At 63.4% G+C, this 15666-nt stretch overlaps 12 protein-coding genes across 12 annotated transcripts; 5 read left to right on the plus strand and 7 right to left on the minus strand.

Annotated features, from left to right (window-relative positions):
* Positions 1–64: 64 nt before the first annotated feature.
* MICPUN_109176 (hypothetical protein) lies at positions 65–572 on the minus strand. Its single transcript, XM_002505224.1, has one exon. It carries the CDS (start codon positions 434–436, stop codon positions 110–112), a length of 327 nt encoding a protein of 108 aa, XP_002505270.1. The 5' UTR covers positions 437–572; the 3' UTR covers positions 65–109.
* A 145-nt stretch (positions 573–717) lies between these two features.
* Positions 718–2928, plus strand: MICPUN_86194 (predicted protein; the record flags this gene model as incomplete). Its single annotated transcript, XM_002504924.1, has 2 exons — positions 718–856; positions 995–2928. 2 exons carry the CDS (start codon positions 718–720, stop codon positions 2926–2928), a joined length of 2073 nt encoding a protein of 690 aa, XP_002504970.1.
* Positions 2929–2976: 48 nt separating this feature from the next.
* Positions 2977–3624, minus strand: MICPUN_62610 (YEATS domain-containing protein; the record flags this gene model as incomplete). The annotated part of the gene is made up of 1 exon (XM_002505225.1): positions 2977–3624. The coding sequence occupies one exon, from the start codon at positions 3622–3624 to the stop codon at positions 2977–2979; it is 648 nt and encodes a 215-aa protein (XP_002505271.1).
* Positions 3625–3794: 170 nt separating this feature from the next.
* On the minus strand, positions 3795–5430 carry RSP7 (radial spoke protein 7; the record flags this gene model as incomplete). Its single annotated transcript, XM_002505226.1, has 2 exons — positions 3795–5183; positions 5356–5430. The coding sequence occupies 2 exons, from the start codon at positions 5428–5430 to the stop codon at positions 3795–3797; spliced, it is 1464 nt and encodes a 487-aa protein (XP_002505272.1).
* A 345-nt stretch (positions 5431–5775) lies between these two features.
* Positions 5776–6690, plus strand: MICPUN_62612 (predicted protein; the record flags this gene model as incomplete). The annotated part of the gene is made up of 1 exon (XM_002504925.1): positions 5776–6690. The coding sequence occupies one exon, from the start codon at positions 5776–5778 to the stop codon at positions 6688–6690; it is 915 nt and encodes a 304-aa protein (XP_002504971.1).
* Positions 6691–6744: 54 nt separating this feature from the next.
* Positions 6745–7874, minus strand: MICPUN_62613 (predicted protein; the record flags this gene model as incomplete). Its single annotated transcript, XM_002505227.1, has 2 exons — positions 6745–6840; positions 6891–7874. 2 exons carry the CDS (start codon positions 7872–7874, stop codon positions 6745–6747), a joined length of 1080 nt encoding a protein of 359 aa, XP_002505273.1.
* A 73-nt stretch (positions 7875–7947) lies between these two features.
* MICPUN_62614 (predicted protein) lies at positions 7948–8604 on the plus strand (the record flags this gene model as incomplete). Its single annotated transcript, XM_002504926.1, has 1 exon — positions 7948–8604. The coding sequence occupies one exon, from the start codon at positions 7948–7950 to the stop codon at positions 8602–8604; it is 657 nt and encodes a 218-aa protein (XP_002504972.1).
* Positions 8605–8693: 89 nt separating this feature from the next.
* MICPUN_62615 (ABC transporter) lies at positions 8694–11280 on the minus strand (the record flags this gene model as incomplete). Its single annotated transcript, XM_002505228.1, has 2 exons — positions 8694–11032; positions 11220–11280. The coding sequence occupies 2 exons, from the start codon at positions 11278–11280 to the stop codon at positions 8694–8696; spliced, it is 2400 nt and encodes a 799-aa protein (XP_002505274.1).
* A 174-nt stretch (positions 11281–11454) lies between these two features.
* On the plus strand, positions 11455–12576 carry MICPUN_86447 (predicted protein; the record flags this gene model as incomplete). Its single annotated transcript, XM_002504927.1, has 1 exon — positions 11455–12576. The coding sequence occupies one exon, from the start codon at positions 11455–11457 to the stop codon at positions 12574–12576; it is 1122 nt and encodes a 373-aa protein (XP_002504973.1).
* Positions 12544–13754, minus strand: MICPUN_53429 (hypothetical protein). Its single transcript, XM_002505229.1, has one exon. It carries the CDS (start codon positions 13716–13718, stop codon positions 12594–12596), a length of 1125 nt encoding a protein of 374 aa, XP_002505275.1. The 5' UTR covers positions 13719–13754; the 3' UTR covers positions 12544–12593.
* Positions 13755–13930: 176 nt separating this feature from the next.
* MICPUN_53430 (hypothetical protein) lies at positions 13931–15010 on the plus strand (the record flags this gene model as incomplete). Its single annotated transcript, XM_002504928.1, has 1 exon — positions 13931–15010. The coding sequence occupies one exon, from the start codon at positions 13931–13933 to the stop codon at positions 15008–15010; it is 1080 nt and encodes a 359-aa protein (XP_002504974.1).
* A 133-nt stretch (positions 15011–15143) lies between these two features.
* Positions 15144–15557, minus strand: MICPUN_62619 (predicted protein; the record flags this gene model as incomplete). The annotated part of the gene is made up of 1 exon (XM_002505230.1): positions 15144–15557. One exon carries the CDS (start codon positions 15555–15557, stop codon positions 15144–15146), a length of 414 nt encoding a protein of 137 aa, XP_002505276.1.
* Positions 15558–15666: the final 109 nt, after the last annotated feature.

Below are 15666 nucleotides of genomic sequence, written 5' to 3' on the forward strand. Positions count from 1 at the left end.
CGGAGGAGGATTTCTTGTACTTTGGGGCGACCCCCGCGCGAGGTCGACCGCGATCGCGGTGTCGAAGGTTGAAATACTCATACATTACAAGGCGAACTACTCCGCTGCATTACTTGCCCGAGGCGGCGAGCCTCCTCTTGGCCTCCTCGCGCGCCCATTCCGAGCCGCTCGTCTCCGGCTTGGCGCTGAGGCCGAACACCAGGATGGCCCCGACCGCAGCCATGGTGGCGTACCAGGGCGCCTCCCAGTCCTCCCACTTGCGCGACTGGCCGGGGGGCGGCGGGGTCTCGTTGAAGAGTCTGCCGTTGACGTGGCCCTCGCCCTGCACGCCCTCGGCGAAGTACCCGCCGGGGGGACCCGCGCCCATGCGCCGCTGCTGCTGGCGCTGCACCCCGCGGACAGCCCTCGCCGCGAATCCGCGGAGCCCAGACTGCATCTTTGCTTACCCTAAAATCGACCCTTCCCTGGGTTGCTCGGCCTCGCGAACTGAAGCCTCGTGGACACGCGTGCGGCGCGTCGCGATCCTCCTGAGACGGCGGTGCGTCAAGAGATGGGCGCGTCGCGTGGGTGCGCGCGCGGACTTATGCCGAACCCAACCCCCGCCGAGCACGTGAAGAATATCTCCCCCACCCACGGTCAAGAAATAAGCGACTGCTCGATCATCATCGACGATCCGCGCCGAGCCACTGGGGAATCAGAGCTGAGAGGCGCGGACCGATGGCGACTCAACTGGCGCCCGGCCTGGCGCGCAAGGTCAAGAAGGTCCTCGAGACCCGGGCGGATACGCCGGAGACGATCGCTTGTCTAAAGGGTCTGTCGGAGTTTTACGGCGAGAACACCCCGGCGGCGAGGAGAGGTGCGCGATCACGCGCGTGTCGAACCTTCATCCCGTTTCTGCGTTGCGAGCCCCTTTTAAAGTTCCTTCCGTCCACCACCCGACTGTGTGCATCCCCACTCACACTCCCTCCCGCTCCGTCCCGATTCAATCCCGCAGGACTGCGCAGTAGCATCGAACGACGTGGCCTCGACATCAACCGCGAGTTCCTGGAAGCCTCGGGTCAGGCGCAGGAGGCTCTCGCGGTGGTGGATGCCCAGCTCGAGGGCCTGCTGAGCGGATGCCGACGCATCGCCAACGTGCTCGATAAGAGCCGCGAGCGCACGGGGAACCTGCTGGACGAGACGGCGAGGTTCAACAATAACCTGGCCAAGATTGAGGAGCGCAAAAAGATGCTCGAGACCTTCCTGGTGGACTATCAGCTGACGGACGAGGAGATCTCGGCGCTCAGGACCGACGACCAAATCACCGAGAAATTTTTCAGCGCGCTCGCTAGGGTGCAGGAGATCCACGGTAACTGCCGCCAGCTCCTAAGGACGCACCACCAGCGCGCAGGGCTGGAGCTGATGGATGTGATGGCGTCCTACCAGGAGAACGCGCACGAGAGGCTGGCGCGATGGGTCCAGGGCGAGTGTAAGACGCTCGCGGAGGAGGACGGTCCCGACGTCCCCGACCTGCTCACCCGCGCCATGACCGCGCTCAAGTCGAGGCCCGTGCTGCACAGGTACTGCATCGAGGAGGTGAGCAGGACGAGACACAACGCGTTGTTTCGCAGGTTCATCTCCGCGCTCACCAAGGGGGGGCCGGGCGGGGTGCCCAGGCCCATCGAGGTGCACGCGACGGATCCGAGGAGGTACGCGGGGGACATGCTCGGGTGGCTGCACCAGGCTGCGGCTGGCGAGAAGGAGCTCGTGGCCGCGCTGCTGGCGACCGAAGGGGACGACGGCGACGAGGAGAAGAATGGCGATGAGGAGAAGGACGGCGACAAAGAGAAGAACGGCGGGGAGGAGCACAAGGAGGGCGCGGGCGTCGACGAGGAGGAGGAGGCTGCGGATCCCGAGGCTGTGCTGGACAGGATCCTCGAAGGCGTGTGCAGGCCGTTCAAGGTGAGGCTGGAGCAGGCGCTCAACGCGTCTCCCACAGCCTTGGTGGCGTACCAGCTGGCCAACCTGTTGGACTTTTACAGGGAGACGCTGGGTGCGATCGTGGGCAAGGATGCGTCGCTCGTGGCCACCGTGGAGGAGTGCAGGGCGTCGGCGGCGCGAACCTTCGAGGATCAGATCTCGAGGCGCGCCGCCAAGCTCAGGGAGAAACCCACGCGCCCGCCCGACACCCTCGCGCCCCCGCCGTTCGTCGCCGAGACCGTCTCTCTCGTCCGGGAGCTCCTCCAGGCGCGGTCCGACGCCGTCTCCGGCGGCGACCTCGATGAGACGTACGACGCCGTCGGCGCGGTGCTCGATCCCGCCGTGGAGGCGTGCGAGCGGGGCGCGGGCGCCATCGCCGAGGCGCTCCGTCCGGAGGAATCGGGCGGCGCGGGTCCGACCCCGGCGACGACGAACGCGGCCGGGACGGTCCCGCCCGCGTACACGGCGAGGTGGGCGAAGGAGGCGTACCTGCTCAACTGTCTCAACGCGATGGCCGCGGCGCTTGGAGATTTTCCGGGCGCATCCGCCGCTCGGGACTCTCTCAACTCGCGCGTCGCGTCCCTCGCGGATACGATCGCCGACGACGAGGCCGGTCGGATCCTGAGGTCCAGTGGCGTGGCGGAGGTCCGCGAGCTCATCGCGCTGTACCAGGGGCAGCGGACGGAGCGCGGCGCGATGTCGAGGGACCCGGCGCTGGAGCTCGGCGTCGTCGGCTCGGCGCTGGACAAGCTGGTGGACGAGGTGAGCGCGTCGCCCGAGCCCGTGCCCGCGTTCGACGAGGTGTTGAACCCGCGGACGAGGGTCGACCTGCGGGGCACGTACGTCGGTAAGATCATCGAGGCGTACACGCTGGTGTACATGGCGGTGCTGGATCCCAACAACGGGTACAGAGACGCAAAGTCGGCCATCCGACACGGACCCGACGCGCTGGGAGTACTACTCAACTGAAATGTGAAACATGTTACAGCGGTCGGGATCTAACGCTAGTCATGCGCGTCACGTCAGCGCGTCCAGTTGGGCCTTGAGCACCGATACCCGCTCCGCCACCACCTTCCTCGCGGTTGCGATCCTCAGGAGCTCATCCGTGTCGTCCCTCTTGCCCAGCACCGGAGTGATCTCCGTGGTGGGCGCTTGCTTCGTCTTGTGCGACTTGACCCTCTTGAGGAACGACTCGTCAGGCTCATGGAACACCATCTCCTCGTACTTTTCCTTAATCACCGGCTTCTTCTGCTCCTTCTTTTCCTGCTTGCCGTCCGCGCTCTCCTCGTAGAGCTTGAGTGGGGCGGAGAGATCGACGGATTTCTCCCCCGAGTCGTCAGAGAAGTGCACGGTGATGCCGATCTCGAACTCGCCCCATCCCGTCTCCGTGACCTCGTACGGGGGTTTCTCAAGCGTCCTCTGCGCCTCTTTGAACGAGGGGTGCAAGTTGAACACCACCTTCGAGATGACGTGCGAGAGGTCCTCATTCTCCGGGCCCCTCAGGTACACGGTCCACTTGTGCGAGTGGTACTCGTCAGCCTTCTTTCCGAGCCAATACGCGCACGTGCCGTAGCAGATGGGGACCACCAGCTCGGTGTCCTTCTTGCGCTTCAAGTTGCTGTCATCCGGAGTCTTCGCATCCTCCGCGGGTTTATCCTCCGCCATCGTCGGCAGCGCTCGTGTTGTGGTGATGAAACCCTCGAATTGAATTCTCGACTTCAAAACTCCGGGAAGCAGGCGAGGGTGCTACCGACCGAAGGTACTTTTTTGGTTGGTGAACTGTTGCTTCAGATACTTAACACTATCGTAGAAACATCGTTTATTAAGCTCGCCGCTCAGTCTTCCTCGCCGACCCCGTCGTCGGATACATCGTACCAGTCGCTGAACGCGTTCGCCTTGATCCACCGCTCGCGCTCCAGGTGGTTGAGGACGTCAAAGAGGAAGTCCACGAGCTCGGTGTAGTTGACGGTGCCGTCCTCGTCGGCATCGATGGCGGCAATCATGGCGTTGATCTCGCCCGGTTTGAGCGCGAGCTGACCGACGCCCAGTGACTTGAGCACGTGTTGCACCTCGTTCACGTCCAGCACCCCGTTGCCGTCCTTGTCTGCCTCTTCGAACGCCTCGGCGAGGACGTCCTTGATGGTCTCCTCGTCCAGAATGTTCAAAAACTCCGCCCCCTCCGTCTCCGCAACCTTGGCCACGGCGTCCACACGCACCGCCTGCGCAGAGAGGTCGATCATGGAATAGATCATCCTCGCGGCGGTCGCTGCGAACGTGGCGTACTCCACCTCCTCGGTCTCCTCGTCAACCTTGGCCTCGGACATGATGGACGCAATCTGCAGCCGGCTCAAACCGAGCATCTCCTCGCTCATGGCGTCGAGCACGTGCCTGATCCTCCTGAACTTGAGCCTACCCGTAGCCGCGCCGGCGTTGTCATCCTCGTCAACGGTCTGGAACTCTTCCAGGAGGGTCTGGGTGAGATCGTCGTATGAGTTGAGCGCCTGCTCGGCGAGGACGTCATCCTTGAATCGCTCCACCAGGATGTTGAAGCAGAGGGGCACAAATTCGTCGTAGGTCACCATGCCGTCGCCGTCCGCGTCAACCTCGCTCAACAGAAGATTAATCTCCTTGCGCGTGAGCCCGAGCTCGGCGGACTTGAGGCACCTGGCGAACTCCTTGCGGTCAAGAGCGCCTGACCCGTCAGTGTCGGCGGCGTTGAACACCGAAAACATCATCTGCTCGAGCTGCTCTCGGGGAATACCGTGAAGAAGATGCATCTCCACAGCCTCGCGCGCCTCATCCTCGTCTTCTTCCGCGGCCGCCTTCGCGTCCTCCTTGGCCTTGATGCTGTGGATGAGCTCAACCATGATTGGGACGAACTCGCGGTACTCCAGGACGCCGTCCTCGTTTTCGTCAGCCTCGGACATGATCCTCCTCACGTCCTTGGGTGACAGGCCGAGATCTGTGCTCATCAGCAGCGTTTTGAACTCGTGGCGGTCCAGGTACCCGTCCTGATCGTCGTCGTACTCCATGAACCTATCCATGATGAAGTCCTGGAGCTCCTCGTCGCCCATGTTCCACCAACCCGCCTCCACACCGCCACCCTCATCAGCCGCAACTTCAGGGGAGGACTCGCGCTCCGCCGCGCGCTTGTTCTCCTCGATGAGATCCTCGAAGTACTTGGCGCCGAACTCGTATATGTTGTCGGGCTGGTTGCGAAGGATCTGCAGATTCACGGAGAAAGGGAGGGGGAGGGGTCAACACAATTCTCGGGGACGTTCGGCCGGTTTTCTCAGGGAGCCCCGTTTTGGGAATCGGGAATTCGCGCGTCTACGCGGGGTCTCCAAGGGACGCGCGGGCAGGGTTCGGTGGGAACGCCATGGTCGCAACACTCACCTCGCGCGTGAAAGCCTTGAGAAGTTGGGGAAATCCCTCGGGGATAGTGAACGTCTTCTGGTACCGCGCGGACATTGTGCCAAATCGAGCACGACCTTCTCCCGCTCCCAAACTTCACCTCCTCAAAATGGGTCGCTTTCGACCTCCTATGCGCGACTCGGGAAGACCTTAACCGCTCGATCGCGTATCGATCACCCGATTACGACTTGACCTCGCGGCCTCACGGGGCTTCCCGTCGAGACTTGCCTCGGTTGTGGCGAGAAGGGACGCCGAGGAACCCTTGCCACTACAGAAGCGCGGATGATTTTCGGTCCGGCCAGAGCAGAGGTCGGTTGCCAAAAGCCAAGCGGCGAGGGCCACCAGTTCTCGATATGAGGCTAACTTTTAGCAGAAGACGACACGTCCACGACACGTCCGTCCATGTCCGTCTGCCTCCCCGCCCGCGCTAATCCGGGGTCGCTGCCCGCCCAGCGCGTCGCGATTCGCCGCGGGCCCACCGTCCGTGCGACGCGATGCTCGGCTGCATCCACCTCAGCCACCTCAACCTCCGTTGAGGCCTTGTCTCCCGAGCAGCTCAAGCGCAACATTTTGAGGCTCGGTGCGCTCACCGATCGAGGCCAGCTCCTCTTTCCCCAGAAGGCGTATGCTCCCCTGGACATGTACAACGCCAAGCACAAGGAAGAGATTATCGCGGCGGTGGAGGCGCTCGCCAAGACTAAAGAAGGCAAGCCCCTGGACCCCGCACTCTTGAATGGAGAATGGGAGTGCGTCCTGGCGACAAAGCAGATATTCCGCTCATCTCCCTTCTTCATGGCAATCCAGGACGCGTTCGGCGATGCCACGTTCGGTGATAGCAAGTCTTCCGAGGTGTTCTTCCGCCTGCACGACCTGCAGGTGATGTCCTGGGGCGCTTCCACGGTCGGTAGGGTGGCTCAGCGCATCAACCTCGAGAATGAGACTCTGGAGTCTGACTTTGACACCATCCTCTTCAGATCTACCGTCATACCAATCCTCGGCTGGTTCAAGCTCCTGCCCACGTTCGGTGGGAGGGTCGTCTCGTTCGCGGAGCGCGTCAAGCTGGACCCGGAGAGTGGGCGCATCGACCTGGAGCTGATGAAGACCAGGGTCGAGCGCAAGGAGGGTATTCCCGAGCCGCCGCTGTTCCTTCCATGGTTCCTCGATCGGGATTACCCGGTCAACGCGGTATGGAGGCTTCTGCCGTGGAACAAGGGAAGGGCGCCCACCGCGACGACCTATGTCAAGTACGTCGACGAAGATTTCAGGGTCATGGTGGACAGGGATGGACAATACTTTGTGTACTGCAAGGTTGCATAACATTGAGGGAAATTTTGAAATTGTTCGCGTCACTTCTGTGTCTGTTGCCACTCTTTATACAGGCGCGCAGCCTCCTTCTCGTCGCCCGCGGCGCGTGCGGCGGCAACGCGTGGATCCTTGCACGCCGCCTTCGGGTCCTTCCCCACGGTGCTCGTCCACGGCTCGAGGAAAGTCCTGAGCGCCGCCGCATCCCGCGTCACAATTCTTGAGGTTGAGCCCATCGTATCCTGCGACCTCGCCACCGCCTTCTTCTTCTCCGCGTCGATCTTCGCGTTGCCCGTCTGGCCCTTGAGCGCCGCGTCCAGAGGTATGCGTTTCCTGGCGCTTCTTGAACCGTCGCCGCGGAGTCCACCCGTGCTGACCTGCGCCTCGCGGGCCAGAGCCACGTAAGACGCCCGACCGTCCGAGGAGGAACCGACGCGCGGCGGCAGCAGCTGCATGAACTCGATCTCCGGGGGCTGATCCAGCCCCGCCTGCGCCAGCAGCGCGTCCGCGGCAGCCTTACGCACCGCCGGGTCGTCCATCGCGGCCGCCTTCTTCGCGTTCCACGGGTTCCCGTCGCCGTCACCCGCGACGTCCGAGTTGGTGACTCTGGTGGTCACCGCGGTTCCCAACACCGGGCCCCACTCGCCGCCGTCGCTGCCGCGGACCATGAGCATGTCCAGCCCAGCGGCGTGCTCGACCACGATGTGCACGCTGAATTGCACCGACTTCGTCTCCACCTTGGGGCCGACCTTCCTCGGTCGCTTCCCGCTCGCCCGAGGGGTGCCGTCTTGCGCGATGGCCTCGATCCGGTCGACCTGAGCCAGCAGTTCCTCCCTCTCTCTCCCGTGCTTTTTGAGGCTGATCAGGTCCCGCGCCGTGTTGAGTCCCTTAAGAGACGAGCCCGCCATGTGGCTCACCTCGTCCAGCTCGCTCAGGCCCTCGCCCTTGCCGCTCCAGTCCGCGACGAACCAGGCCTCGGTGGTGACGTACGTCACGAGGACCAGCGAGACGATCGCGCACGAGCCCGCGAAGAGCCTGAGCCTCGACCGATTCCGCATCTGCAGACGCAGGTTATATCGCTCGGCGTCATCGAACCCGGACAGGTCCTGGCGCCGCACCATGGCCAGCTGCGGGGTGACCTTCCAGGCGCGACGACGTTTGGATTTAGCGGAGTTGAACGGAGATTTGTCTGAGTGCATTTCAAGGCGATGACGCGTTCACACTTCCCGAGGGCACACGTAGGCCGCCCCCGACATAGAACGAACTCGCGCGATGGCGACCGCGTGTACAAACTCTCTCGGGCACGTGGGAGCGTCCCGTGCGGCCGAGCGCCTCTCTTCCTCGCGCTCGAGCTACGTGTCGACCGCTCCCGTGAGCGTCATCAGCCGCCGCCGCGTGGCCAAAAAGGTGGAGACCGCCATTACCGCCAGGCTCCGCCCCGGTCGCCAGGGCGTGCAGCGCATCTACCGCATGGCCACGGAGAAGTCCCAGATCAGCGTGTACGAGTACCTCGAGTCCATCGGCGTTCCGAGGGTGAACGCGCTGCAGGTGCAGTCGAGGGCGTCGGAGTGGTTCGAGTTCGAGAACGCAAAGGCGGGCGGCGACAAGGACGCGCCTTTCGGCGTCGAGCAGATGGCGGCCGTGGTTGATTTTTTGAAGCAGAAGGGCGTGGGAGAGTCGGACGTAGGCTCGTTGGTGTGTGCGCATCCCCCGGTGCTGGCGTACAGCGTCGAGAGGAGGATCGCGCCCCTGTTTGCCTACCTTGACGAGCTCGGCATGGACGCGGAGCGCGCGGTGGCCGCGCTGAGGAAAAGGCCCAACCTGCTCGGCCTGGACCCGGATAACAACATGAGGAGGATGGTGGATTACCTGCAGAGCACGGGAAAGACGCAGGAGGAGGCGCTGGATCTGCTGCTCACGTCGCTGTAGAGTTGAGACTCGGTTTAACGTGTTGATATTTGCAAAGAGGGGTCCTCGCTGTCATGGGCATTTTACCCGCGGTTCCCGCAGCTCTCGGTTTAATAGTCGTCGTCCAGCTCCGCGCTGATCTCCTTGACGAGCTGGTTCCTGTAGTCCTCGAAGTCGCCTGCGAACTTGTCCACCCTGCCCTCGTCCACTACCCAGATCTCGCTCTTCTCGTTGTCCAAAACCTTGCTACAGATGTGGGCGTCGTGGGTGATGAGGACGACGCCGCCCTCAAACTCGTCCAGGGCGTCGCCGAGGGCGTCGATGGACTGCATGTCGAGGTGGTTTGTGGGCTCGTCCATGAGGAGAATGTGGGGATTGCTGAGATGGATAGCGGTGAACACCACGCGAGCCTTCTGGCCTCCCGAGAGCTTCACGATTGGCGTCAGGTGGTTGTGGCCCGGGAGGCCAAACTTTCCAAGCTTGGCGCGAATCTCCTCCGGCTTGTAGCTCCCGCCCTCCGGCTTGAGGTAACTGCGAAGCAGGTACTGCACGGGGTTTTCATCCATAGACAGCACATCGACGAAGTGCTGGGAGTAGCGCCCGATGCGCAGCTTGTGCGACCTCCGGCTGTCTCCCGCGGTGGGCTCAAGGTCGCCCGCGAGAAGGTTCATCAGCGTGGACTTACCAGCGCCGTTGGGACCGATGATGCCCACCCTGGTGCCCATGTCGATGCCCAGGTTGAGGTTCTCCAGCGCGAAGCCCTCGAGCTTGGGGTACTTGAAGTGGCAGTCGGTGAGGCCGATGAGCGGTGGGGGAAGCTCTGTCGGGGTGGGAAAGTGGAACTCGACGTTGTAGTCGTTCCATTTGGTGGGCGCTGAGGAGTCTCCCCGTCCGTCGTTGTCGTCGTCCTGCATCATACCCTTGTCCCCCTTCTTCTGGTTCTTCTTCTCCAACTTCTTCGCCGCCTGATTCTTAACCTCCTGCTGCTTATTCTTGGCCTGACCGCCCTTCGCGGCTTTCGCCTGCTTGATCTGCTTCTCGTACTTTTCGTAAGCCTTGTTCGCCTCCCGTCTGCGCTGCTCGTACATCTCCTCGAAGTTGTCGAAGGAGCCGCGGTACTGGTCCAGCTTCTGATCGTGGAGGTGGATGATGTCGGTGGTGACGGAGCTGAGGAAGTCGCGGTCGTGCGACACCACCAGCAGGGTGTTCTTCCACCGGGTCAGGTACTCCTCCAGCCAGATCACCGCCCTCAGGTCGAGATGGTTGGTGGGCTCGTCGAGGAGCAGGCACGTCGGCTCGATGAACAGGGCCCTTGCGAGGGAGATGCGCATGCGCCAGCCACCAGAGAACGACTTGGTGGTGTTGAACATGCTGAATCGCTCGGGTCCCGTCTGGGTCCCGTCCTTCTTTGCGACGGTGAACCCGAGGCCGTGGAGAATCTTGCTCGCCCTCGCCTCCGCGGTGGCGTCGTTCTTCTCGTCGAGCTTCTCGTACGTCTTGTTCAGCTCGTCGGCGAGGTCGAAGTTATCGGCGGTGAGCTCGGCAGCCTCCTCCCGCGCAGCCTTCACGGCGAGCGCGCCGAGTCGGCCGCCCTGGGTCTCCGCGTCGTCGCTGAGTTGGCACGCGGCGAGGGCATCGGCGAGCGCAGCCTCGCGCTCCTTGTGTCCATCCTCGCCGCCCTTGTCCTCCGCCTTGGCCACCCGTTCCATCGCCGCCTCGAGCTCCAGCTTACGTTTGCGGAGGTTCATGAGCTCGACGTCCGCCGCGACGACAGACTCGAGCGCGGTTCGGTCGTCGCCGACAACCTCCTGCTCCACCAGCAGGATGTCGATAAAGTCGGGAACAGGGAGCTTGCGCCTGGCGAGGAGTTTCATGATGGTGGTCTTACCCATGCCGTTGGGACCCACGAGGCCGTACTTCCTCCCGTGGACGATGGTCATGCTGGTGTTGTTGAGGAGCTCCTTACCCCTCGCGGCGACGCTGAAGCCGTCAATCTTGATGTCCTTGGAGTTGGCCATGAGCTCCTTAGCCTCGTCGCTGAGGTTGGCGCACCTGATGGTAAACGCGTCGTCGTCCTCCTGCATGGCCAGTTCCTTGGCGATCGCCTCCTTGCGCGCAGCCTCTAGCTCCTTCTGGCGAGCCTTGCGCTCCTCCTTCTCCGTCTTGACGCCCAGGACGATCTCCTTCTCCTCCCTGACGATGGCCTCGGTCTCGTCTTCGCTGCCGCTGGAGGGCAAGTCCATGTCATCCATGTAGCCACCGCCACCGCCGCCCCTGCCGCCCTTCAGCACGGGAGGCGGACGGCCGGGAGGCGGACCTCGGGGCTTGGGCTTGGCTGCAGCCTTCTCCTCGGCAGCCTTCTTGGCCGCCTGCTTCGCCTTGCGCGCGGCGCGCTCTTCGGGGGTCTCATCCTTCTTGTCCTTCTTGTCCTTCTTGTCCCCTTTTCTCTCTGTGGGTGAAGTGATTGGGAGAAGCCGGGGCGGGTCAGTCAAGCGCGGACGCGCGGAAGGGGCGCGATGGAGTGGTTCGGGTGCCCGCTCAAACCTCCGGCGGCGGCGATCGAGAAAAAGTTGGCGCGCGCGGCCGTGAGCCCCGCCGTCGGTGATTAGGAATACTGGATCGTAGTTTGAGCGTACCTTTCTTCTCCTTCTCCTTGCGGGCGGCCCTCTCCTCCGGGGTCTCGTCCTTCTTGCCCATCTTACGTCGTCGTTCGGGTGATCGGCGCTGTCGGGTGTGAGTGAGCTCCTGCACGCGAAAAGGTGGTTCGAGATCCTGACACCGAAATCAGAGGCCAAAGTTTATCCACAGCGCGCTGCCCTCGAAGCCGCTGCCTCGGGACCCGTCAGTCCAATCCGAGGACGGACACGCGCAATGGTATTATCGTGGGACAAGGGACCGAGCGAGGGGAAGCGCCAGAAGGTCGCCAAAAAGCCCAAGGAACCCAAGTCGGAGACGGAATCGTACGCTTCGCTGAAGCTAATACAGGATGCCGCGAAACGCATAGCCCCTTTCGCGAAACTCACTCCGGTGCATACGTGCACCTCGATTGACGACATGATGTCCGACGAGACCGATAAGATCGAGGGCGCGACGGTCGAGCTATTCTTCAAGTGCGAGACTTTCCAGAAGGGCGGTGCGTTCAAGTTCAGGGGCGCCATGAACAGCATCCTCCAGCTCTCGAAGGCAGATTTGCAAAAAGGAGTAGTCACCCACTCCAGTGGCAACCACGCCGGGGCGCTCGCGCTTGCGGCCAAGACGAAGGGAATTCCCAGTTACATCGTCGTGCCCGAAGGCGCGCCTCAGTGCAAGCTCGACGCGATCGAAACCTACGGCGGTGAGATCACCAAGTGCGAGGCGACCGTCCCGGCCAGGGAGGCTGCGGCTGCGCGGATTCAGGAGACGACGGGCGCCACTCTCATTCCGCCGTACAACTACGGCCCCGTGATTTGCGGGCAGGGCACCATCGGCTTGGAGTTCATGGAGCAGGTGCCGGATCTTGACGTGGTGATCGTGCCAATAAGCGGCGGGGGGATGATTTCGGGCATCGCCACCGCAGTGAAGGGAATCAAAAAGGACTGCGTGGTCATCGCAGCCGAGCCCGTCGGCGCGGGTGCCTACGCGGCTGACACATTCGAGAGCAAGAAGAGGAAGGAGCTGGTGGATGACCTACCCGTGCCGGACACCATCGCTGACGGATTGAAGGCGAAGATGGGCTCTCTGACGTGGCCGGTGGTGAGAGATAAGGTTGACGCGGTCATCACGGTCACAGAGGATGAGATCGTGGCAGCGATGAAGATCATTTACGAACGGCTGAAGCTCGTGGTTGAGCCATCCGGGGCAGTTGGACTAGCTGCGGCGATGTCGACCCAGTTCAAGGAATTCAACCGAAAGAACCCACCGTGGGGAAAGATCTCTAAGCACAAGAAAGTAGGCGTGGTGCTTTGCGGCGGTAATGTAGACTTGGCACTACTTGCAAAGCTGTTTGCACCTTAGTCGATATAAAGTGGCAGTCACTGCGAACCGTCCTCAGAGTCCGTGTACGTCCGTATGAATGGAGGTTTCTCCAACTCCCATTCCGGTAGCGGCTGTGCGTCATCCAGGTCCGTACCGAGCCCTGGACCGCACCCGCTCTTACCCGAAAGCCCCGGGTGCGGCGCGATACCCAATCTCTCCTGCTCCGGACCCACCGCCGGCCACGCAAACGGCCAGGCTCGCCACCGGCTCTGACACGCGCGACACGCCCAGCTCGGATCACCCTCCACCAGGTAGTCTCCCCCGAGCAGAACCTTTTGCTTTTTGAGCGCCGTCACCAGCTGGGGTGAGGGGAACCCGTACACGATGGGCGTTACCCTCGCGGCGTGGCACTCGGGGCAGGTCATCTTTCGCTCCTTCTCGTGCCTCTGTCTGTACTCGTCTTTCCAGTCGGCGACTGGATCGTTCCTTGCCGACGACGGAACGACACCGTCGTCGTCGACGTCATCCCCCGCGGCAAACCCTGGCCTTCCCCCGCCGCTCCCGTCGAACCCCTCTCCGCCGTGGAAGATGCGCGGTTCGCGCCCGCGGCGTTTCGCAAACCTCGCCGCGGCTACCCGACACGCCGCGGGCTCCCCCCACCTGGCGACGAACTGCGCCCTCCACACCGCGTTTGACCGCGCGATGTCCCTCGTGAGCCGCGAGACGCGAGCGAGACGACACACGTCCGGCAGCGTCACGCGCGATAGGAGCATCTCCCAGACCAGGGAAGGCAACGACGGCGTCTCCTCGTGCCCTTTTTCCCCGTGTTCGACATCTTCCTCCTCGCCGTCGGTGGCGCCCCGGCCGGCGTCCTCTCGCGCCGAGGGTCTGGGCGCGAAGTCGACGGAGCCGCCGGCGTCCAGCACAGTCTCGCGAAAGTATCCGTTCACGGACCAGTGCAGCTTCCCCCGCGCGCTTCTGAGGTGCGTCACCATCTTGCCCACGCTCGCGAAAGGCCCGCACCGCTTGCGCATCGCCCTCAACAGTCCGAGCTCGTTTTCCAGGGGCGTCTCGAGGTCGTTCCTCTGGGCGCGAGCCAGCGCGGCGGGGCCCCAGAGCTCCTGATACGACGCGTCCATGGGGCCACAGCTCGCGTCTACGTTAGCCCATCGCTCGGACATGTCCCCCAAACGTCGCACTCGCGGGACCCTGACCGGCGTCCCGCCAACTCTGGTGCTGACTCACCCAAAGAGTGCCCCTGCTTTTGACACACCGCGTCAGGTTGTTGTTAGCACACCCGCGAGTTCAAAACGCGGCTGGCCCGTCGGCGCGCCCGCACTTACCAGGCAGCCGAGCCCGCGCACGGCAAGTTCGGCTCTTGTACATCCGTGTGATGGCCTCGTCGTGCGCTCCCGCGGCGACGGCGCGCCTCGCGGCGACCCTTCCCGCGCGTCGTCGCACCTTCGCGCGCGGACTCGCGACGAGGAATGATCGCCGGGGCGGCGCCCGGCCGAACCGCCCCGGTGCAGCGCGGGTTCCGCTCGTGTTCGCCACCTCCACGGACCCCAAAGCCGCCGCCGAGTCCGTCGACGGCGACATCATAGCCAACAACGCCGCCAGCCTGGACGGCAAGCTCCGAACCCTCGTCGTGGGGGTCGCGGACGAGCGGGGCGACGAGCTCCTGGCGCATCGCAACCGAGATCCGGGCGTGCTCTTCCGCCACCAGCGCTGGGTCGACGCCTACAAGCTCCCCGGTCAGTACATCACCATCACCGACGTGGATAGCGGCAAGCAAATCACCAAGCCCATCAGCGTCTCCCCCTACCACGCCCGCTCCACCGCACCCAACAGCGACGTCTCCGTCATCGAGATCCTGCTCGACTCGGGCTCGGACGACGGAGACGAGAATTTCTTCGCCGCCGCGCAGCCGCCCGCTCGGCTCAAGGTGTCGCCCGTGCGCGGCGGGGGTTTCGAGAACCCCCTCTTCCCCGAGTACAACCTGAAGCGGGCCATCGAGCACGGCCACTCCATCGTGTGCATCGCCGGGGGCACCCGGGGCGTAGGGCCGCTGAGGTCGGTGATGAACTGGCCGGATATCTCGTCCCACGCGGGGACGCACCCGGTGACGCTTTTCTACCTGCACGCGGGCGACATGGAGACCGCGGGCCAGTCGGCCGCGTACGTGCAGGAGTGGGATAACTGGAGGGAGGCTGGCGCCAAGGTTGTGCCGTGCTACGGGGAGTTTTTTGACGACGGCGTGTTCCAGATGCAGGCGGCCATTGCGGGGAGCGCAAACGGCGGGGGCAAGTTCGAGACGGTGCTTGGCAAGGACCCGAGCAAGGTGACCGTGCTCATGGCGGGCGTGAGCGGGGAGGAGTCCAAGGCTGTGCTGAATATCTTCAGCACCCTCCAGAAGGTGCCCAAGGAGCAGATCCTCATCGTGTCCGAGTTTGCGCTCAAGAAGGGCAAGTGACCGCGACGGCCGCCGAAAGAGAGCGCCGCGTCGGGAACTGAGGACCCGAACGGGACGGGCCCGCGAGTGTGCCGACCCATACAACCGGGGGACTCGCTCAGTTATATCGAGCTAATGTTACGTCACGAAATCGCTACGTCTGCGTCCCTCTGTTTCCCTCAAACCGCCTCCTCTTTTTTGCCTCGTCTTCGTCCTTGTCCGGCTTGTGCCCCCAGGGGCGAGGGTTCAGGTCAAGGTTGTTCCGCCTCGCCCGCTCCTCCAGGTGAGACCCGAACCTCTCCATCATGCTCTGATCGTTGTTTACCCCGAAACGATCGATATAAGGACCGTACAGCGGCCTGGTCAGCTTGAGGATGCAGCAGAACACGACCAACGCCACCAGCGTGATCCTCGCCCGACGGGTGCCTCGATCGTGCGCAGCCCTCTCCTTTGCCGACATGGTCGACCTCGGATCCCCATCGGGGCCGGCGTGCGTAGGGATATTATCGTCCCACGGAGCCCCTCGATCGTCGGATTCATCGTTCTTCCTAGACCCACTCCTCTTCATCGCCCCTTCGCGCGCGCGCCCGTGTGCAGAGCTTCGCACCGAAAGAAAGCGCCCCCCCCCTCGAAATCTTGAACCACGTCAGACCGTTTCTTCTGTCGGTCCGCAAGCT

The sequence above is a fragment of the Micromonas commoda genome, chromosome 11 (genome assembly GCF_000090985.2).
Source record: "Micromonas commoda chromosome 11, complete sequence".
Taxonomy (NCBI): domain Eukaryota; kingdom Viridiplantae; phylum Chlorophyta; class Mamiellophyceae; order Mamiellales; family Mamiellaceae; genus Micromonas; species Micromonas commoda.